The sequence below is a fragment of the Podarcis tiliguerta genome (genome assembly GCF_965153285.1).
Source record: "Podarcis tiliguerta genome assembly, chromosome: 16".
Lineage (NCBI taxonomy): Eukaryota > Metazoa > Chordata > Lepidosauria > Squamata > Lacertidae > Podarcis > Podarcis tiliguerta.
In genome coordinates, this window is record NC_139549.1 from 35,468,504 (window position 1) to 35,492,127 (window position 23,624).

The following is a 23,624-nucleotide window of genomic DNA, read 5'->3' on the forward strand; positions in this document are numbered from 1 at the left end:
TTCCTCCAAGCAGAAATCCAAAAGGAAAGCAAGCACACTTTACCCTAATATATGCAATTTTTAATACATCATTTGGTTGGGAAAGTGCATTACAAAATTCAGAGGAGAACAAATCTCAAAGGATGACTCTGTGTTGGTTCATATATTGGATCTGGAAGTGTGAATTAGGTAGGTGTGCCTTTAAATGTGAAGTGAATTGAATTCCCACCCCCAATTCCTAAATTTGAGCCCAGTTCTGGACCAAATCTGCCTCTGTAGAACCCCTGATGACGTCAGTGAGGGCACAGTGGGGTCTTCTTCCTCCTCCAACCACCCAATGAATGGTGAGCATTCCAAGCCTCTCCCAACCACCCACCAATGTACCTCCCCCCAGTTTCTATGTTTCCCAGCACTGGGGGTGCTAGATTTCCAGTCTCACCCCTGGGGTTTGGAAGGCGAGGGAGAAAGACTACCAGGAGGAAAGTATGAGCCTTGGTGAGGTGTGGGACGGTAACAGAAATGGAGCATTTTAATTCTTCAACTTGAGTTAAAATCCAAGCCAAAGAAGAACTTCTGGCATATTAATTTCTTGCCACCAAGATTTATATTTTCAAACAAGGAAAGCAATATGTGCAGAATTACCCTTACTCTACAAAGCCTGCGCTGAATTCCCTAGGAACAAGGAGAAAAACAGCACCAACCCCTGTGGGCGGTAGCCATGTGAACCCACTTCTTCTGTACTGGAACTGCGGTTTCAAATCATGAGTGAAAACTTGGCGAATCGGGCTTCCAACGCTGGCTACACAGAGATCTCAGTGGGAGTTGCAATTTGAGAGAGCGAGATGAAGGTTATTTGGTTTTGCTTTTTGCTTTACTGCAAAAGCACAACAGGTTTGAAGCTGTGTTACAGGAGTGGAGTGCTAGCAACAATCCAATATACAGGCTGCAAAACTGGAAAGCAATGCTGGTTTCTGCCACCAATGTGTGGTTTGTTTTTTTACTGCCAGCTGGTCACTTCCCTAACAAACTCTCACTTTTCTTTGCTCATCTACAAAACCTTTTGAACATGTTTTGTGAACGGCAAGGTGTGAGAAATGTTGCCTCCACACGCCGCCTTCCTATTTTCAAAATCCATTTGGAATCTGTTTCTGCTATGTGAAGTCTATCTGCTTCCTGGCTCCCTCGAAGGCAAGAGCAGAGACCCTCTGGCCAAGGTAGAAGCAAATGCTGTTTTGCTCTTCATTTGAGGGATTTTTCTTTTCTTTTCTGCAGCACCAGCCTGTGAAGCAACTTGAATCAGCAACCTGCTTATTGTTTGGGGGGAAATGGGCATTTGGTAGATTCGCCTTTAAATGTGAACAGAATGAAATTTCACCCCAGTCCCAATTCTGGCTCTAGGATTCTATAAATCTACTGCCCATCAGTGCTTTGGGTGACCCAGATTTCTAGAGTTTGGAAAGCATGAGAAAACCTTCTCTCTATTTGTTTTCTCCACACTGTGCATAATTTTACGACTATATCAAGTCTCTGCTCCCTCCACCCAGACACAAAACTTTCAAAACTCAACACTTTTCAACTGAAATGGTGCTTACACTCTGTGTGTGTGTGTGTGTGTGTGTGTGTGTGTGTGTGTACACACACAAAAATGAAGACAGCAACCATGACAATAAGAAATTCTCCCCCGCTCATTCAAATCAGATCTTGCTCCCTACACTCATGTTATTTTCCTCCAGCTTCAATTACGCCTCTGGAGTTACACACAGTGTCTTGCTGATTTATTGAAGATGGTTTCATTGTATATTCCCTTGCCTTGCCTTGGTTTTTTTCTTCTTCTTTTTTTTTTTTTTTTTGTATTTTTCTGGTTCTATCTTTCTCTGCTCAGCTTCACTCTCTCCAAGTTTTGATTGCCCTTCTAAAAAGTAAACCCTTCTGTCTTCTTGCATTTACCACCACACAATATACCGTATTTTTTGCTCTATAAAACTCACTTTTCCCCTCCTAAAAAGTAAGGGGAAATGTGTGTGCATCTTATGGAGCGAATGCAGGCTGCGCAGCTATCCCAGAAGCCAGAACAGCAAGAGGGATTGCTGCTTTCACTGTGCAGCGATCCCTCTTGCTGTTCTGGCTTCTGAGATTCAGAATATATTTTTTTCTTGTTTTCCTCCATCAAAAACTAGGTGCGACTTGTGGTCTGGTGCGTCTTATAGAGCGAAATATACGGGTACCCTCATCTGCCTCCTGCAGAGATGTTGCTTAGGATCTCTGCCCAATTGCAATGTGGGAGAGGGAGAGAAGGGAATGTTTCTCATTTTGCACACCTGCATACACTTCTAGCTTGTAGCAGACCCCTATGCAGCAAATGGAAAGACATCTCTGGGGTCTGAACATCCAGCAGAACCTGGACCTGGCCATCTTACTTGCCTTCAGAACTATCCAGGATTGTTGGCACCTGCGCCTTCCTTCACCTTTGCCTTGCCCTTGACCTCTCTCCATTCTCAAGATCCTGCCCCACATAAGAACATAAAAAGAGCCTGCTGTATCAGGCCAATGACACATCTTGTCCAGCATCCTGTTCTCACTGTAGCTAACCAAATGCCTGTGCCAAACCCACAAGCAAGATCTGTGCACAAGAGCACTCTTCCCTCCTATGGTTTCCAGCAACTGAGTGTCAGTGACTGGACTGAAGAGGACGAGGGGGAGGAGCAGGAATGGCGGAAATCACCACCACCTCCTTCTCCTGTAGCTTCCAGAGAGGAGAGAGACAGTCTCGAATTACAGCTGGGCCTTGAGCAAGATAGCAGCTCTGAGACAGGAGAACAGCAGAGTTATGCATTGTTAGGAGAAGGAGAAGGGGAGGCAGAACAGCTAGCTGAGGTCCAGCGCCGAGGGCCTTCTGGCAGTTCCCTCACTGCGAGAAGCAAAGCTACAGGGAACCAGGCAGAGGGCCTTCTCGGTAGTGGCGCCCGTCCTGTGGAATGCCCTCCTATCAGATGTCAAAGAGATAAACAGCTACCTGATATTTAGAAGACATCTGAAGGCAGCCCTGTTCAGGGAAGTTTTTAATGTGTGATATTTTAATGCATTCTTAATCTTTGTTGGAAGCCACCCAGAGTGGCTGGGGAAACCCAGCCAGATGGGCGGGGTACAAATAATAAATTATTATTATTATTATTACTGACACATCATTAGACAGCATAACCAACCCCCTTTCTCCCAAAACATGGTGTTTGTTAAGGGTGCAAGAACAAAGAGTGCAAAGACAATTGTCCACAGAGAGATGCCGTAGAAGCAAATGCTGATGCTAAAGGGGGAAGGGGAAGGGCAACTCCATTATGGGGAATGACCAGAATTCTTTGTCTTTACCATGATGGCTGAATAAATCATACATAAGAACTTTCTTGTTTCCTCCCTGCCTCTTGGTGACAGTGGGGGGTGGGGAGAGAGAGAATTTCTCAAGCCTGACACTGGGATTCAAAAGCATTACAACCTCCATCAATGGAGGTAGAGCATAGCAATCATGGCTAGCAGCCATTGATGACCTTCTCCTCCATGAATTTGTCTAATCTTCTTTTAAAGCCGTCTGTGTTGGTGGCCATCACTGCTTCCTGCAGGAGCAGAATGGGGGACAAGGCTGAGACTTCATATGGAACTGTCTCATGAAAAGCTCCTTGGGACTATGTTTCCTGTCTGACATGTCTATTTTTCTGCCGGCTATATTTGGATGAAGAGATCGAGGTCCCATCAAATGCTGTGAGATTCTCAGATGAAGCCCCCTGATTATGATTATTAATAGTATTAATTACTGACTTAAGCAGCAGCCCACGGCCTGCTTGTGATTAACGCATGACTTTATTGTCTGATACACGCTGCCCAGAATGGAAGTGCACACACCTGTCATGTTCTATTTGTCATGATGACTGTAGAACTAATGCGAAATGGGGGAGGGGGACAAAACTCTTTTTTGAAATGGCAGAAGTACTATGGTGACACATCCTCGTTGCTGTGGTAGCCACTGTGGCAAATCAGCTTTAAAAATGTACAGTTGCTATCTTTTAAATATAGGCTGTGTTTAGGGATGTCAGAGAGTTCTGTGGGAAACAGAAATGGGAGTGGAAATGGCCAGTGTTTGCTTTGTTCATCTCAGGTCCAGAATGGAAATCGACCCAGTATACAATACAATACAACCAGTATTCACTGTCACTGTTGCTTTCAGTCCACAAACGATACTTTACTGACTACGTTCCCCACCACTTGATTTGCATTCCCTTTGCATTGAAATGAATTGGGCAAAATAACATAATGACAATGTAATTGCAAACTTAATTGTATATATAGGTTTTATAAGAAACACGTTTGCCAGCCAATTCCCACCCATTGTAAACTTACCGTCCCAGGATTGAACTGGAAGCTTATAAGCAGTAGGATCTGAGCCACTAAGATGGCAAATGACAGGTTGGCGTGGATGTGGTAGCGTTGGTTACATATGGTGCTGACAGAGCTGTGGGAAGGGAAGGAATTGATTAGTATTCTGAGATGAAATGGCTTGTTAACAATGCAACTGAAAGGAATTTGTTTCCTAAATTTACCCGTCTTTCAGGATTAAGCTGTGTCGGATGAGATTTCCCAGTGAAATCAACCCAAAGGACTGGATAGTACGTTATGGTTTCAATCGTATGCACATGTTCTTGGGAATAATCCCCAAGTGAATGAAGTCAGACTTGCTCCTGAATATATACAAATAGGATTGCTATCTGAGTGACATCTCTATCTTCCACCATATGGATTTGCTATGGCATGTAATGATTCTATCAACACAGGCAGAAGATTAAAGCATAAGCAGTGGAGGCTGGTTCATTGCAGAGAATGGGCCCCACCAGTCTCATTCTGCCCTCAGCCAGCCCCCACCTGCCTGCCTTCCTACTCACATCCAGCCCAAAGGGTGAAGCAGGATGTCTGCTTCCTCTTCCTTAGTCTCTGTGTTGCCCCTTGTAGAACTTAGCAGAGAAGAGGATGGGGACAAAACTAGAATTGGATGGCTCTGCCACCTACTGTTGATTCCCCTGCTTTCTGCCCTACCAGTAGCAATGGTCACCAGCCACAGCTGGTTATAACCTGAAGTGGGTTGAAAAGTAAGCATGACAGAGGCAGCTCAACATCATGTATCACACGAATGAGGCTAAAAATCAAGCCAGCTCCTTGTGAAACTATGGAGAACTACTGATCTATATTTCATCTTTTCACAGTTTGACCCACATAACGAAAGCTTTTTTATAAATGGTGCTTTGGGTGCACAGACAAGCTCCAACAGTAATTTCAGGAGGCAAGCAGCACTGGACAGCCATGACAACTGTCCATTAATAGATGTTACATAAATTTAATATGCAGCCTACCAGAAGGCAACTGCGGGAATGTTCTAAGGAAAGAACTGGATGCTTGCTGTCATCACACAGAGCAGGACCTAATCATCTGCTACATTCCACAGATCTGACCTTGCAGCAGTTCCACAGCAGAGTGTGACATGCCTCTCTCACATCCTAATGAGACCTAGCCCTCTAGCTAGAAAATTATTTTTTAATTGGGATGGTACCATGTCAAAGCAAATGCGACTTAGGTCTCAGAATGTCAACTCCCTTTGCACCAACTAATTTTTAAGTCACTTGGTGGACAGTAGCTACCTACAGGCATCGTTGCAGTTTCAGGTATTCAACAAAGTAGAATAAAAAATTCAACACCTAATCTGTTCCCTTACCACAATCTGCCTCTGGATTCAACAAAAGCAATCAATACAGCTTGAAAAGCAGCAATGAAAAACCAACTATATATGAGTAGTTGTACCAAGATTTCTTTGTGTGTGTGTGTGTTCATGTTTATTATATTTATATTTTTGTTATGTTCATTATATATGAGGGGTATGGAGTATTAGGGGGTGGGTAGGACCTCTGCCGTGTTCCTTCTGGAGTAGTTTGTTCACCTTTGGTCCTCACCCTGCACTCAGCTCTCACCTGTGGCTCCTGGAAGCTGTCAGCACGCGATAGCAGCCACACCCCGGGAAACAGTTTCAACTGAGTTAGGGACTTCCCTGCATGCGAAGACGGACTCTGGTGGATTGAGTGGATGAGGCCAAGAGTGGGTCCAATGATCAGGAAGGCAGTTTCTGCACGTGCTGTAGAGGGAAGTGAGGGGCAGATGGGGCTGGTCCACCTGAGAAGGTGGTCCACCTAGGAGAAGGAAGTCTCTGATCCTAAACCTCCTCTACATTGCAGGATAACTTCAGGAGAAGAAAGGGCTAAGGAGTAAACCCTACACAAATCTGGGGTGGAGCCCCTAAGACAGTTGGATGTTGTCTTGTATGCCTCCTTCCCACAGCCAAGCTGGTGTTCTGCTTTCCTTTGGGACACAGCAGCGAGGTGAAGAGGAGGTCTCGTCATCTGGACAGCCCAGAACCTCCATACAGGACCACCCAGTCTTGCTTCTTAAGGAGGTCGCTTCTGTGCTGCTAACTCAACGGTTTGGCTTCGCCACCGGAGGTGCACCCCATTGACTCTTGAGACAGATGGATGCCAGCAGCAACAACAACATTTGTATGCATTGCTACATGTGGTGTTTGACCATAGTAGGGAGGGAAACAGCTTGAAAATGAGAGCTTGGAGATTTGGGAACAGCCAGGGTGCTTTTGCAATTACTAGAGGTTGTTTGGGTCATCCTGATATAAGAATTAGAGACTCCAGATGTATATTTGTATTATTTTAATAATGTTTCAATTTAATCGCATTTAACCTTTCATAATGTATTAGGTTTTATTTTTGTGTGTTCTGCATTTGCGAGCCTCTCCCTCCTTTGCTGTTTTCAATCTCTCCTTATGAAAGTGGTACAAATGGTACAAATCAGCTATCCTTGAAGCTATCTGATAGTCATGTTCAAATATATAAAAGGATGTCACATAGAGGAGGGAGAAAGGTTGTTTTCTGCTGCTCCAGAGAAGCGGACACGGAGCAATGGATCCAAACTACAAGAAAGAAGATTCCACCTAAACATTAGGAAGAACTTCCTGACAGTAAGAGCTGTTCGACAGTGGAATTTGCTGCCAAGGAGTGTGGTGGAGTCTCCTTCTTTGGAGGTCTTTAAGCAGAGGCTTGACAACCATATGTCAGGAGTGCTCTGATGGTGTTTCCTGCTTGGCAGGGGGTTGGACTCGATGGCCCTTGTGGCCTCTTCCAACTCTATGATTCTATGATTCTATGAGACCCAGGAAGAGGATTTTATGATGCTCTATTCCTTCCGTTGACGGCTAGGTTGCCAGGGCAACATCGGACATCCAAGACCTAAAATAATCAAATGACCTGTGCACATCAGGGCCACTCCAAGGTGATTGTGGGGTTGAAGATACCAGTATGGAGCGATGGGTGTTTTACTTTTCATGACCTGTAACATTTCCTGACATATGTGAGGATGTTTTATGATTCTTTGTATGTTCTGAAGTGCCTTGGGGCAGACCTTCTCCACTGGCAGGTTGAGTTGAGTGAGCTCTGTCCTATTGCAATAGCTATAACAAGTGCTGGGTTCCTAAATCTGGATGCTGGACTTGAAAATAGTTTCCTTGGTTCTTTGGTTTATTCAAAAGGTAATTGTTCCTCACCTGGGTAACAAACAAGGTGCTGTCGAGGTGAATTCTTACCACAACTCTCCACAGCCAACTGCTCATACAATTCATACTTCAAGATTGGAAGGCTAATCAACCATTATCCATTACTCAACGGTCTGAAAATCTCACTGCCCTTCTGACATTTGAATGTGTATCTTATAATCAACAATCTCATTTGGATATCGGTTTATACACATGGACTTATTGTATTAAAAATGTTTAAATCAGGACTGATGGATTCTTCTTATTGTTAAATGTGAGCAGACTCTTTTTCTTTCATATCTGCAGTCATATATACCCTTGATGCAATCATATGTACAACTGCAGGAAGTGTGCTCTTTTGCAGCACTTGATTAATGTGGAAGCATGTGGTGATAATGTAGAGAGGGGAGAAATATGCAACTGAACTTAAGGAACTGGAAGCTGAGGCCCACTGTCAATGCTCCAATTTTGTTTGCTTGTTTGTTTTGTTTTTAATCTGTTATTGCAGAATTCAGAAAGAGCAGAACCCACAGCAGAAGGAACCCACCAAATGTTAAAGGAATGAATGAGTGAATCTATTCATCCATACTGAGAATGTCTGATGCCCCTCCATCCCTCTCTAAATGTAGGCTCTGAACAACACCTGCCCCTCCCCAATGTCTGGTTCATTTCCGCATCATGATATATCGCCATCTAAACATTATGGTGCTGGAGGAGACTCTTGAGAGTCCCATGGACTGCAAGAAGATCAAACCTACCCATTCTTAAGGAAATCAGCCCTGAGTGCTCACTGGAAGGACAGATCGTGAAGCTGAGGCTCCCTGAGAGCTCAGCTGAGAAGACTCCCTGCAAAAGACCCTGATGTTGGGAAAGATGGAGGGCACAAGGAGAAGAAGAAGAAGAAGAAGAAGAAGAAGAAGAGTTTGGATTTGATATCCCGCCTTTCACTCCCCTTCAGGAGTCTCAAAGCGGCTAACATTCTCCTTTCCCTTCCTCCCCCACAACAAACACTCTGTGAGGTGAGTGGGGCTGAGAGACTTCACAGAAGTGTGACTGGCCCAAGGTCACCCAGCAGCTGCATGTGGAGGAGCGGAGACGCGAACCCGGTTACCCAGATTACATGACTACCGCTCTTAACCACTACACCACATTGGCTCCCAAGGGGACGACAGAGGACGAGATGGTTGGACAGTGTTCTCGAAGCTACAAACATGAGTCTGACCAAACTGTGGGAGGCAGTGGAAGACAGGAGTGCCTGGTGTGCTCTGGTCCATGGGGTCACGAAGAGTCGGACACGACTAAACAACTAAACAACAACAACAAGCATTGTGCTATACTGATATATCACATTGTCTGAAATAAGGATGGGGCTATGTAGAGGCATTGGCTGGTTTCATGCTTCTCCCCACATTGTGATTTTTGCATAGCACACGCACTCACACACCATGATTTGCAATATATGGCCAGGTCAAAAATTATGAAACTGATATCACAATATGGACTTCAAACTGGCTTTGGAAGATTTTTTGATATATTGCCCAGCCCTATAGCTGTGGAGAAACAGGAAAACATTCATGACATTGACCTGTGAAATTGAGGGAAAGCAGTATCAACATTTTGCTGAGGGGTGCGTGGAATGGACAAATCAAAGCAACCCCTTTCAATAGGAGCGAAATGACTGAAGATTGTCACCTAGTCATTTCAAGCCAGACCTGGGCAGGTTGTGGGACACAAGGAAAGTGTCGTCACCCTGACATCTGCCAGTGACCTTATGAAACTCTGTGCAAAGGTTTGGCTGGCGCAGGCAGAATTTCCAGCAACAAATAGCCCTGACCAGTAGGAATTGCCTGTCAATCATCAAGATCACAAGCAGCTTCCCAATCAAGGGAAAGGATAACCAAGAGGCAGGTTTGTTAACAGTGTAATTCGAAACAGAAAGGATTGTGATAATGTGCATTCATTTTCATTTTCTTGCAGTAGCCTTTCATGCCTATTACGATGTATGCCTCTGTTCTGGAGGCAAATTGCTCTAAATAAGAGCACAATTAACAGCCTAAGGCTTGATCCTCTGATGGAAAAATAGGAGTAACTCTGTGGAAAACGGCCAAGGTTTAAATTCAAGTAAGCAGAGCAGAGAATCCCACCCAGTATTTCCATATTTATATCAAATTTGACAGTTCATAACTAGCGTTTTGTGTTGTTATCTACATAGGGGTGTCTTTTCTATAAATATGGAAATAAAGTGTTTATCACTAGCTCCCCAAATCACATTACAATTCCTGCTAAGGGCAGCTCCTTGGATGAGTGCTTATTTCTTTGCCTGTGCTTTCATGAGAGATTCCGCTTGAATCCCAACAAGTCTTGCTTATTGCAAGCTGATGGGCCAACAGAGCACATTCACCAAATGCTCTCGCATTAAATAGCTTTAATACTGTTTTGGGGGGACAGAGGGAGAGCAGGTGTGGGGGACTCCCTGGTCCTGAATGGGGCAACTGTGCCCCTGAAGCACCAGGTGTGCAGCCTGGGAGTCAATTTGGACTCACAGCTGTCCATGGAAGCACAGGGCAATTCTGTGTCCAGGGCAGCTGTCTACCAGCTCCATTTAGTACGCAGGATGAGACCCTCCCTGCCCGCAGACTGTCTCGCCAGAGTGGCACATGCTCTGGTTATCTCCTGTTTGGACTACTGCAATGCGCTGTATGTGGAGCTACCTTTGAAGGTGACCCAGAAACTACAACTAGTCCAGAATGCAGCAGCTAGACTGGTGACAGGGAGTGGCCACCGAGACCATATTATACCAGTCTTGAAAGACCTACATTGGCTCCCAGCATGTTTCCAAGCACAATTCAAAATGTTGGTGCTGCTCATTAAAGCACTAAATGGCCTTGGCCCAGTATACCTGAAGGAGCATCTCCACCCCCATTGTTCAACTCAGACACTGAGGTCCAGCTTTGAGGGCCTTCTGGCAGTTCCCTCACTGCGAGAAGTGAGGTTACAGGGAACCAGGCAGAGGGCCTTCTCGGTAGTGGCACCCGCCCTGTGGAATGCCCTCCCATCAGATGTCAAGGAAATAAACAACTACCTGACTTTTAGAAGAGAAGTTTTTAATGTTTGAAGTCTTATTCTGTTTTTAGTGTTCTGTTGGAAGCTGCCCAGAGTGGCTGGGGAAACCCAGCTAGATGGGTGGTTGTATAAATAATAAAATTATTATTATTATTATTATTATTATTATTATTATTATTATTATTATTGTCAGAGCTGGCTCCTGGTCCCAGCTCACAGAGGACCAACGCTAGCCGGTAGTAATGTAACAAAGTCTTTATTGAAGTATAGTTTCCATTTCCAAGCCTCAGCGGCCCAGCTCTACGTCTAGGGTCTAGACCGGCGAAGCTCCGTCTGAATCTCCGCCCCCTGTACACCAGTTTAAGACTCTAGCCTTACTCCACCTCTTCCGTCTCTCCTTTCTCCTCTGGGTCCTGCTACCCCCCGGGGTTCCTTCCTTCCTGGACTCTTCCGACACAGACGTTGACCCCCCTGAGTCCTCCCTCTCTCTTCGTCGGGCTTTAGGACCTGGCTCCCTATCCGGGCTGCCAACAGTGCCGCCCTCCTGTACATTTGAACTTGGCGCGCGCGCGCAGCCTTCAACCTTCCTCTGGACCGTTTCCTCGCTCCCCGACGGAGGCGTGGTCAATCCTCCCTCGTGTTCTCCCGCTGGCAGCGCGCTGCCTGATCCCGATGCCTGGGACTCCTCCCCCCTTCTGCTCTCTGGTGTGGACGCTGGTCCAGATTTCCAGCTGCTGTTCTCTGAGTCCCCTCTGGCCCCTTCTTCCTGGGGTGTCCCCCTTGCCCTGACCATGGGAGCCCCTTTCTGTGAATCATCCGATTCACTGGAAAGACTCAGAGACCTCGGACCGTTGTCATCGCTGACATTTCCTTCAGACTCCTCCCCCTCGCTCTCCATTTCCTCTCTTCCCTGTGCCTCTGCTCCTGAACCCCTGACATCCATCCCCCCCTCGAAGCCCCCCCTTCCCCCCTCCCCTCCTTCAGGTGTGGGTGCTGGGTGCTCCGTCGTTGTGGGGGTGAATGGCGGATACAGTTCGTCCCCCTTGGCGTGCCTCCAGCCAGATAAGTCCGGCTCGTCCTCCGTGCTCTCGTCGACCTCGATTTCCTCTGCTTCCATCTCTGTGCCTCCATGCTCGAACCCAAGGTCCTCCCCCAACACGTCCATGTCCGTCTCTCCCCCGGTCACCTCTGGGGCCATTGCTTGCCAAGGACCCCCCAGCCACTGCCTGTTCCACCGCTCCTCTGGCCGATAGTCTCACCAATAAGAGCGGTCTGAGGCAAACCCCGAGGGCGATCCCTCCGGGGAACGTGTGTCTAGTGCCGGTTCTTCGTCCGAGGTGAACCCCTGGAGCGTGCTGGTTGAAAGCGTGGGTGTGAAAAGCCAGTCGTCGAAATACGCTGCTGGCATGGGCCTGTGCGGGAACAAGGCATGAAACTCTTCCTTGAGAAGAGGCTCGTCCAAGGCATAGTCCGGCACCCAACGGTTGGCGCTGGCCGGGGTACCTTCGCTGGCGAGAAAATATTCTACTCCCTCTTCCCCCCATCTCGAGTCTAAAATCTCTGTGACCTGGTTGATGGGTTCCCCTCTTGGCGACCCCCGCCTCGTGGATTTCTCCCTGAGCTGGTCTGGTGCCGTGCCCGGCTCCTGAAATCTGTGAGGTGCTTTGTAGGGCGTGAGTACTGATCTATGGAACACTGGGTGCATTCTGGATCCCTCCGGAAGTGTCAACCGGAAGGCCACTGGATTGACCTGAGCCTCGACTTGGTAAGGTCCTAGCTGCTTATGTCCGAGCTTCTTCTTCGCTAACGATCTGGTCGGCACTGCCTGGGCTGCTAACCAAACCCAGTCTCCCACCTGTATGTCTTCCCCAACCCTTCTGTGCTTGTCAGCCTGCAGTTTGTATGCGTGCTTAGCTAGTTCTAACTGCCTCCGAAGCTGTTCGTGAACTTCCTGCAATTCGGACGCTAAGGCTTCCGCTGCCTGTGGCTCCCCCTCCCCCAGTCTCTCTAATCCCGGGAAGGTTCTGGGATGCCTCCCGTTGTTGGCGAAGAACGGTGTCACCCCCGTGGACACGTGCTTCGTGTTGTTGTAGGCGAACTCAGCGAGCGGCAGGTAGTCCACCCATGTTGCCGGTTGCTGATTTGCATAGCATCTCAGGTACTGCTGCATGACTGCGTTGACTCGCTCCGCCTGTCCGTTGGTCTGCGGGTGTCTTGCGGACGCTAGGTTGATCTTGACGTTCAGGAAACCCATCAGCTTCTGCCAGAAGTTCGAGATGAACTGCCGCCCCCGGTCGGACAGGATAGACCGTGGCAGACCGTGAACCTTGAACACATGGTCTATGAACAGTTTGGCGGTCTGTTCCGCCGTGGCCACCTTCGCGCACGGAATGAAGTGGGCCATTTTGGTGAACATATCCACCACCACTAGCACTGCCGTCTTGCCCCTCGAGCTGGGTAAATCCGTGACAAAATCCAGGGCCACCCTCTCCCACGGTTCGCTCGGTGTCTGCAGCGGTTCGAGCAGTCCAGCCGGTGGTTTGTGCACTGACTTGGCCCTTTGGCAGGTGTCGCACCTCGAGACGTAATCCGCGACTTCCCCCCACATCTTGGGCCACCAAAAATCTCTGGCTACTAATTCTGCCGTCTTCTCTTTGCCAAAGTGCCCGGCGGTGGGTGCGTCGTGCAACTGCTGCAGTACTTTCGCGCGGAGGTCGTCTCCCGGTACGTAGAGGGCCCCTCTGCGGATGAGCAATCCGTCGCGTATCTGGAACTCGTCGTCCTTCACTGTGCCCTTGTGCACCTCCTCCATCTTGGCTTGTGCGAAGGGGTCCTCCTGCAGCGCTCGACGTACAGCATCCAGGTCCACGGTTGCTGAAGCGCACGCCCACGCTTTCGGTGCGAAAATGTGCTTGGCCACTGCTGGTGCCGCCTCTTCGAGGTATTGCGGCTTTCTGGACAGTGCATCTGCCATGATGTTGTTGTCGCCTGGGATGTACTCTATCCGGAAGTCGAAATCTGCAAAGAACTCCGCCCATCGGATGTGCCGCTGGTTCAGGAACCTTGCCGTACGCCAGTACTCCAGGTTCTTATGGTCCGTGCGAACCTGCACTGTGTGTTTGGCTCCGATGAGGAAGTGCCGCCACGCCTTGAATGCTGCATGAATGGCCAGCAACTCCCTGTCCCAGATGGTGTAGTTCTGCTCTGACTTGCTGAGCTTTCTAGAGTAGAAGGCACACGGTCTCCAGTCCCCATGCGGGTCCTGCTGCAACAGTACTGCGCCCACGGCTCTGTCTGAGGCGTCCGTTTCAACTCTCATCAGTCTGCTGGGATTCACATGCAGTAGCTGCTCTTCGGACGAGAAGAGACGCTTAAGGTTCTGAAAGGACTGCTCCGCTTGCTCCGTCCAGATGAACTTCTTCTTCTTGGAGCTGAGCGTGTCGGTAATGGCCGCTGTCTGCATCGCGAACCCCTTGATGAACTTGCGGTAAAAGTTTGCGAAACCCACAAACCGCTGGACCTCCTTCCGATTGCGCGGGCTGTTCCAGTCCAACACTGCGCGAACCTTGGCGCTGTCCATGGCGAGCCCCTTGTCCGACAACTTGTAGCCCAGGAAATCCACCTCCTCCCTGTCGAACTGGCACTTCTCCAGCTTGGCGTACAGCCGATGCTCCTGCAGTCTCTGCAGAACTTCCTTGACGTCTCCCTCATGGGTCTCCTCTGATTCTGAGAATATCAGGATGTCGTCCAAGAAGCAGACGCATTTTTTGTAGAGGAGACCCGCCAGGACGTGATGCATGAAGGCTTGAAAACAGTGAGAGCCATTTTGTAAACCGAAGGGCATAACTCTGTATTCATAGGTGCCCAGGGGCGTGAACATGGCAGTCTTCCACTCGTCGCCCTCCCGTATGCGAATCAGGTTGTACGCCCCTCGCAGATCCAACTTAGTGAAAATGCGTCCTTTCCGCACCGTTGCGAGCAGGTCATCTATTTTGGGCATGGGAAAGGCCGTGGGCTTGGTCTTGGAATTTAAGAGCCTGAAATCCACTACAAGCCTCTTTTGGGGCGTGTCCTTTTTCTTCACAAAGAATACAGGACTGCCCTCCACTGCCTTCGACTCCAGGATGAAACCTCGCTTCAAGTTGAGGTCTATGAACTCCCTGAGCTCCTGCAGCTCGTCTTCAGACATTGAATACAGTTTCCCGGTTGGCAGCGTCGCCCCTGGCAGGAGGTCAATCTTGCAGTCATAGGGCCTGTGGGGAGGCAGCTTGTCCGCTTCTTTCTCGCAGAAAACCTCCAAAAACGCTGCGTACTTGCGTGGCACTGCTTGCAGCGTGCCTAATTGTAGCTGCGGGTCTTCCTCTCCCTCTTCCGGGCTAGGTAGGATGCAATGTTCCGCGCAATAGGATGAGCCGAAGGTCAGTTGGCGCTGGTACCACGCCAATGCTGGGCTGTGCCTGTGCAGCCAACTCATGCCCAAGACTACAGGCGTGTCCGACAGGTGGGTGACATTGAAGCTGATGACTTCTTGGTGATTCCCAATTCGCATCACCATTGGAGGCGTTTGTTGCACCACCTGCCCCCCCAACAAGTCTCTGCCATCCACTTTGACAACCTTCAGAGGCAGCGTGGCTGGCAGTAGTGCTATATTGTGCTGCTGAATGAAATCCAGTCCTATAAAGTCTGCGTTGCTGCCAGAGTCAATGGTGATTGGTACTTCCAGGGTGCGTCCATTGGGCAGTTGGAGTGACGCTGTAAGCTGCACCACTGGTTTGGGTGGGAGGGGGTCTGTGGGCTGCAAAATTGCTGGGGATTGCTTCATTGACTTGTCTGGCTGGACCCCAGTGCCTCTTCCTCCAGCCAGACTCCGTCGTTTCCCTGTTGTGGTGTTCTCTGTTGAGTTGCGTCTGTGACTGTTGCCGAGGCTGCAGTGTGCTTGTGGAGCCTCTGGGGACACTCTTTCGCCATGTGCTGAGCACTCTCGCAGATGTAGCACTTCCTGTTCCCTCTAGGAGGCTTCGTTTTGACTGCTCCCGGTGTTAGGGCTCTGGTAGCTGACTGAGCCCTGGCACCTCCTATCTCCATCGGCTCTTCTCCCCCTCCCTGCGAAGGTGTGGATTGCGCACGCGCTGCATCTTTGGGAGAGAAGGGAGGTGCTCTGGCTGGCGCCCTTCCCCAACGTCCTTCTTCTCTGTTCCAAGGACGTTCCTCCAGACGCACCCCAATCTCCAGCGCCCTCTGGACCACTTGCTGAGTGTTCTTTGGCCTCTCCCCCCTTGCAATCTCAGCTTTTACATCTGCATTCAAGCCTGCCCAAAAGAGGTCTCTCACTGGGGCAGAATCTTTCTCCCATCCAAGCGCATGGACTAATCCAAAAAAGCGTGCATGGTACTGCCTCACACTGGCTCTGCCCTGTTTAAGCCCGTGTATGTCTTTTCTGGCAATATCGATGTCTATCTTTGATAAAAAACACGAATCCATCGCTTTAATGAAAGCCTTCGCATCTTGGAGCGCCGGATCATTATCTCTCCATAAATTCCTCAGCCACGTCTTGGCCTCCCCATGCAAATGGGACAAGATAAACCCCACTTTCTCTCTCTCATCTCTAAAGTGTTTTTCTAGCAGATCCAGCGCAAACAGCAGGTCGGCTCTGAAGTTAGGGTACTGCTGCAAACTCCCGTCGAAATGAGATACCAGACTGCCTCCCCTTCTCCCCAGTCCAATGCCCTCTGATTTGGGTCCCTGTTGCCCCAGTGTAGAAAGCATTTCCAACCTGGCTCGGAGATCTTTGCAAGCGGCATCCATTTCCTCTTCCCTTTTTTTGGAGGCCCGTACCTCCGCGTTGAGTTGAGTCACTGCATTTCGCAGTTCTGTCAGTTGCTGTTCTGCACTCATCTTGCCTGATTTGTGTGAGCTCTCGAAGCACACTCCTCTGCCCTCGCTGCGTCGACTCACGTTGCGAGGTTCTTGGTGCCAAAACTTTCAGTCTTGAGACGGAGCTTACTGTCAGAGCTGGCTCCTGGTCCCAGCTCACAGAGGACCAACGCTAGCCGGTAGTAATGTAACAAAGTCTTTATTGAAGTATAGTTTCCATTTCCAAGCCTCAGCGGCCCAGCTCTACGTCTAGGGTCTAGACCGGCGAAGCTCCGTCTGAATCTCCGCCCCCTGTACACCAGTTTAAGACTCTAGCCTTACTCCACCTCTTCCGTCTCTCCTTTCTCCTCTGGGTCCTGCTACCCCCCGGGGTTCCTTCCTTCCTGGACTCTTCCGACGCAGACGTTGACCCCCCTGAGTCCTCCCTCTCTCTTCGTCGGGCTTTAGGACCTGGCTCCCTATCCGGGCTGCCAACAGTGCCGCCCTCCTGTACATTTGAACTTGGCGCGCGCGCGCAGCCTTCAACCTTCCTCTGGACCGTTTCCTCGCTCCCCGACGGAGGCGTGGTCAATCCTCCCTCGTGTTCTCCCGCTGGCAGCGCGCTGCCTGATCCCGATGCCTGGGACTCCTCCCCCCTTCTGCTCTCTGGTGTGGACGCTGGTCCAGATTTCCAGCTGCTGTTCTCTGAGTCCCCTCTGGCCCCTTCTTCCTGGGGTGTCCCCCTTGCCCTGACCATGGGAGCCCCTTTCTGTGAATCATCCGATTCACTGGAAAGACTCAGAGACCTCGGACCGTTGTCATCGCTGACATTTCCTTCAGACTCCTCCCCCTCGCTCTCCATTTCCTCTCTTCCCTGTGCCTCTGCTCCTGAACCCCTGACAATTATTATTATTATTAACGAAGTTCTCAACAGGCCCACAGAGCTCCTGTTTTGCTGGGTAGCCAAAAGGTTGCAGAACATCCAAGCATATATGAACTTGGAGATAAAGGCCATATTTTTTTTACCAAGAGTGGATTACTGAACAGACAAAAAAAAAAAAAGTACAGTGGTACCTCGGGTTAAGAACTTAATTCGTTCTGGAGGTCCATTCTTAACCTGAAACTGTTCTTAACCTGAAGCACCACTTTAGCTAATAGGGCCCCCTGCTGCTGCTGCCGCACTGCCGGAGCACGTTTTCTGTTCTCATCCTGAAGCAAAGTTCTTAACCCGAGGTAATATTTCTGGGTTAACGGAGTCTGTAACCTGAAGTGTCTGTAACCTGAGGTACCACTGTACTGGCATGGGACCCATGGATTCCACAAGACAGCTCAGGTGCAGTCTGCAAGTGCTAGTTAAAGAGGCCTCAGCGGCAGAGCAAGCCGATCTGGCACCTGGGGCGGCGCGCGTGCCCTGGGCCCAGGGGCGGGGCCAGCCGCCTGCAGAGGCGGGGGCCAGCCAGGGCAGGATGCTCCATGGGGCCCCTGAGGAGTCTGCCTGCCTCCTCCCACTCAGCCGCCCTACAGCTGAGGGGTGTGTGGCGGGTGGACCGTTTGGGGCAGCGCAGATCCTGTGGGCACCCAAGCCACCACGTCACTCCCAGGAGCGACGCATGGCTCGGGCGCGCTGCAGACCCCCCATGGTGAGTGCCACCTGGCATTTTGTCACCCCCCTCAGCGGTGACACCCGGGATGGAATGCCCCCACCACATACCCCTTCCTCCGCCCTTAGGACCTAGGTGCTAGTTTTGATGAAGCTGAATAATAATAAAACCCTTTTTAAAATAAATAAGTAAATAAAAAGAGAGTGTTATGGTTCTAGGAATTGCTTGTGCGTAAATTGCCTTTACTCTTGGCTGTCTTGCATGGTTGAACCCTTTCTGACAGAGCAGCCTCTATCTCGTGGCTGCCTCAGTCGCGGGCAGAATCCGTCAATGGGCGTTTCTTAAACCTCTTCCAACATAAAAGCTGCTTCACGCCCAGTCTCCTCCCCCGTTGCCTGCGCGCAAGCTTTTTACGCACTGTGGGTGTGGGTAACGGAGCACTTGTCCCCTCTCCGCTTGTCTCCTGCGAAGAGTCTTGGAGCCACCTCTCCGCTTCCTCTATCTCCTCCCCTTCTCCACTGGTGTTACGCTGATTTCCTTCCCCAGCGTATGGGCTATCCCTCCTCCTACTGGTACCCTCTCCACCATCGTCCGAGAGCCCTCTCACCTCCTCCTGCTCCGATGGCAGTTCCCTGACAGAGAGCTATGTTTGCACTTTGATTTGTAGAACAAGAATAAGTTTATTAAACAGTCTGCTGAGACACATAGCAATTTTAAAGGGGTGCTTGAGGGGAGAGGTTTTTTGAGAGCCACCGCTGTAGACTTTTGTAAATAGAAAATCCAATGTGCTTTTCACCACCACCTCTAGGGGGCCACGCTGAAGGCACAGTCCGCCCACCCTCCCCACCTTTTGACCTCAGGGTCCTGGCAACTGCTGCATCCTTCCTGCCTTCTGCAACAAGTCACGACTCTTTTGGTCTCATTTGTGATACCCCACAAATGGGGGGATCTGCCAGTTAGGGGTTTGTCTCCGTTTCATATGGTTTTCCTCAACTTAAATTCAGTTCTCTACATTTCCACATGGGTCATATGAGTTTGGAGTGTTAAGCTAGTGTCAGGCCCCTCTAGTCCCCTGGGTGTTAGAATTTAATCAAGGCTTCTAATTCTTGGAACAGCCAGATTAGCCTCCTGGCGAGCTGATAAACCTGGGCGATGAGCTTGGTGCAAGATGGCAAATGGGCAAGATGGCAAATGGCAAATGCAAGATGGGCTTGGTGCAAGATGGCCAATGCGTGGAGGCCTCCTCCCTCAACAGATAAAGCCAGAATTGAGAGTTTGGGACAGGGATAATAATAATAATTTATTATTTGTACCCCGCCCATCTGGCTGGGTTTCCCCAGCCACTCTGGGCGGCTTCCATAGAAACAAAAAATACAGTAAAATATCACAGATTAAAAACTTCCCTGAACAGGGCTGCCTTAAGATGTCTTCTAAATGTCAGGTAGTTATTTATCGCTTTGACATCTGATGGAAGGGCGTTCCACAGGGCGGGCGCCACTACCGAGAAGGCCCTCTGCCTGGTTCCCTGTAGCTTTGCTTCTCGCAATGAGGGAACCGCCAGAATGCCCTCGGCGCTGGACCTCAGCGTCCGGGCAGAACGATGGGGGTGGAGACGCTCCTTCAGGTATACTGGGCTGAGGCTGTTTAGGGCTTTAAAGGTCAACACCAGCACTTTGAATTGTACTGGGAGCCAATGTAGGTCTTTCAAGACCGGTGTTATGTGGTCTCGGCGCCCCCCCCCCAGTCACCAGTCTAGCTGCCGCATTCTGGATTAGTTGTAGTTTCTGAGTCACCTTCAAAGGTAGCTCCACATAGAGCGCATTGCAGTAGTCCAAGTGGGAGATAACTAGAGCATGCACCTCTCTGGCGAGACAGTCCGCGGGCAGGTAGGGTCTCAGCCTGCGTACCAGGTGGAGTTGGTAGACAGCTGCCCTGGATACAGAATTGGCCTGCGCCTCCATGGACAGCTGTGAGTCCAACATGACTCCCAGGCTGCGCACCTGGTCCTTCAGGGGCACAGTTACCCTATTCAGGACCAGGGAGTCCTCCACACCAGCCCGCCCCCTGTCACCCCAAAACAGTACTTCTTTCTTGTCAGGATTCAACTTCAATCCATTAGCCGCCATCCATCCTCCAACCGCCTCCAGGCACTCACACAGGGCCTTCACTGGTTCTGATTTGAAAGAGAGGTAGAGCTGGGTATCATCTGCATATTGATGGACACCCAGTCCAAACCCCCTGATGATCTCTCCCAGCGGCTTCATATAGATGTTAAAAAGCATGGGGGAGAGGACGGAACCCTGAGGCACCCCACAAGTGAGGGCCCAGGGGTCTGAACACTCATCCCCCCACCACCATTTTCTGAACATGGCCCAGGAGGAAGGAGCGAAACCACTGTATAACAGTGCCCCCAGCTCCCAGCCCCTCTAGACGGTCCAGAAGGATGTTATGGTCGATTGTATCAAAGGCCGCTGAGAGATCCAGCAGAACCAGGAAACAACTCTCACCTTTGTCCCTAACTTGCCGGAGATCATCAACCAGCATGACCAAGGCAGTTTCAGTTCCATGGTGAGGCCTGAATCCCGATTGGAAGGGATCCAAATGGTCCGCATCCTCCAGGCGTGCCTGGAGTTGTTCAGCAACCACGCGCTCAATCACCTTGACCTAGATGCAAAGCAGCAAGCAAGGAGAGAGCTTTGCCAGATCTCTGCTCGAATCCAAGGCTGTGGCGATGGGAGAAACAAGACCCTTTGGGGGTTCTCATGTTTTGAACCCCTCCATCATAGGCTCAGGTTGTATATATGTGTAAATAAACCATATGTCATAAAGGCACCAAAGTCTCTGCTGTGCCTCATTTCTATAAGGAAACATGAACCCTGGGAAAGTGCCTGGAACTCCTAGAATCTTGCACCACTTGGAGATTGGGGTGGTGTGCAACTATGGGTGTGTATTAAAAATCACCAGGATTTTAGTATTAATGGGATCTTCTAATATACATATTTTTGCAAGCAAACATTTGCTTAATGCGCACATTTTTTGGAGAGCAATATCCCTCAATATACCGTGGTACCTCGGGTTACAAACACCTCAGGTTACAAACGCTTCGGGTTACAAACTCCGCTAACCCGGAAGCAGTACCTCAGGTTACGAATTTTGCCCCAGGAAGAGAATGGAAATCACGTGCTGGCAAAGCGGTGGCAGTGGGAGGCCCCATTAGAGAAAGTGCGCCTCAGGTTAAGAACGGTTTCGGGTTAAGAACGGACCTCCGGAACGAATTAAGTTCATAACCTGAGGTACCACTGTAATGTTGTTTTCACTAATGTAGCATTTTCATGCTCACTTTACCGTAGTACATGTATTCTTTCACATACATTACTTGACTGGGGAACTTGTATCGCAAGATTCAGAGAAGTGTGAGTTTCAAAGGATGGCTACGTGTTAGTTCTCAGATATTTTGCAAAGACCAAATTGGGCAGGTTCGCCTTTAAATGCAAACTAAACTGAATTTCTCCCCTCATCAGTAGTCCACAAAAACACATCAGAGCCACACAGTCACATCTCAGCCACTCTCCCTCCTTCCCATACATGAGAAAGAACTTTCTGGTGGTAAGAGCGATTTGACAGTGGAATGACTGCCGGGCTCTGCATGAGTGGAGGTTTTTAAAATAAAGATAGGATAGCCTTCTGTCAGAGATTATTTAGCTGTGAATCCTGCATTGCAGAGGGTTGGTCTAGATCATGGGTAGGCAAACTAAGGCCCGGGGGCTGGATCCGGCCCAATCTCCTTCTAAGTCCAGCACGCAGACGGTCCTGGAATCAGCGTGTTTTTACATGAGTAGAATGTGTCCTTTTATTTAAAATGCATCTCTGGGTTATTTGTGGGGCATAGGAATTCGTTCATCCCCCCCCCCCAAAAAAAAAATATAGTCCGGCCCCCCACAAGGTCTGAGGGACAGTGGACCAGGCCCCTGCTGAAAAAGTTTGCTGACCCCTGGTCTAGATGACTCCGGGGGCTGCTATGCAAGTCTTTGTTGTTTAGTCGATTAGTCATGTCCGACTCTTCGTGACCCCATGGACCAGAGCATGCCAGGCACTCCTGTCTTCCACTGCCTCCCACAGTTTGGTCAAACTCATGTTACTAGCTTTGAGCAGTGGCGTAGCGTGGGAGGTGCGGGGGGGGGGCCGGCCGCACCGGGCGCAACATCTGGGGGTTAGGGTTAGGGGCGCAAATCCACGGGTTAGGGGGTGCAAATTACTTGCCTTGCCCCGGGTGCTGACAACCCACGCTATGCCACTGGCTTTGAGAACACTGTCCAACAATCTCGTCCTCTGTCGTCCCCTTCTCCTTGTGCCCTCAATCTTTCCTAACATCAGAGTCTTTTCCAGGGAGTCTTCTCTTCTCATGAGGTGGCCAAAGTATTGGAGCCTCAGCTTCAGGATCTGTCCTTCCAGTGAGCAATCAGGGCTGATTTCCTTAAGAATGGATACGTTTGATCTTCTTGCAGTCCATGGGGCTCTCAAGAGTCTCCTCCAGCACCATAATTCAAAAGCATCAATTGCAAATCTACAATTCTCTAATACCTCCTGCCACATTCAACCCCCCCCCCCCCGCTTTGAAAAAGAGGAATGGGCTGGATAGACCATGGTGCTGATAACGCCAAGGTTGCAGGTTCGATCCCTGTATGGACCAGCTGCATATTCCTGCATTGCAGGGGGTTGGACTAGATGATCCTCAGGGTCCCTTCCAACTCTACAGTGCTAAATAAGCGAAGAATAGATTGCAAGGAAATAACTTGCCATCTAAATAGCTTCCCGGATTCAGGAAATTAAAGTAATTTAGACCAAACCCAGCCAAGTGTTACAAATATATATGCAGGATATAATTAAAAGAGGTTTAAGAAATTAATAACCTTTTATGAAACTCTCAACACCTGAGAGCGTCCAGTCCAGTAAGTCTGAAATGGAATACACACACTTTCTCTCTCTATATATATATCTGACGATCCATATTTCCAGGGCAATATCAGCTCAGCAGGTAGAAAAGTTAAAATTACTCACGACAGAACCGCAAACGTGACCAATGTGATCATCAGGCAGAAGATGGAGATGGAGCAGCCGATGTAACTGATGGAGGACAGCGCCACCTTGTGTCCCGCTGAGAGCTGTGCGCCGGGGAAAAGAGAAAGAACGCCTATTGTTAATCAATTGGATCAGGCTAGCAATGAACAGTTTATCAACAGCTTTAGCCAAAAGGAAAAAACATCATAATGACATTAACAGGGTGGCATTCAGAAAACTGGGCCATATCAAACAAGCAGAAGTATTCACACAATGAGATTTAAAAATAAACAAACACCCTCAATAAACAAGAGCATTTGAATTTGCAGAAAGCAGTACTGATTTCCGCCCACACCCAACCTGTTTTGCCCAGATGCACAAGACCTTAGAGCCAAAATGTTTGGTTGTGGCCAGGGCCGGATTTAGGTTTGTTTGTTTTTGAATAT

The 23,624-nt window shown here is 49.3% G+C and overlaps 1 protein-coding gene and 1 long non-coding RNA gene across 3 annotated transcripts in view; one reads left to right on the forward strand and one right to left on the reverse strand.

The window, feature by feature from the left end:
* The window catches only part of LOC310666934, a 396,489-nt gene that overhangs the window by 171,307 nt on the left and 201,558 nt on the right, over positions 1-23,624 (forward strand). The window lies entirely within an intron of this gene.
* The window catches only part of ADGRD1 (adhesion G protein-coupled receptor D1), a 293,282-nt gene that overhangs the window by 86,375 nt on the left and 183,283 nt on the right, over positions 1-23,624 (reverse strand). For both annotated transcript variants that reach the window (XM_083418242.1, XM_083418243.1), the window contains 2 exons: positions 23,179-23,282; positions 4,366-4,477 (listed from right to left, as the gene is read on the reverse strand). In XM_083418242.1, the coding sequence (XP_083274368.1) occupies positions 4,366-4,477; positions 23,179-23,282 (216 nt within the window). The remainder of the gene's footprint in view (positions 1-4,365; positions 4,478-23,178; positions 23,283-23,624) is intronic.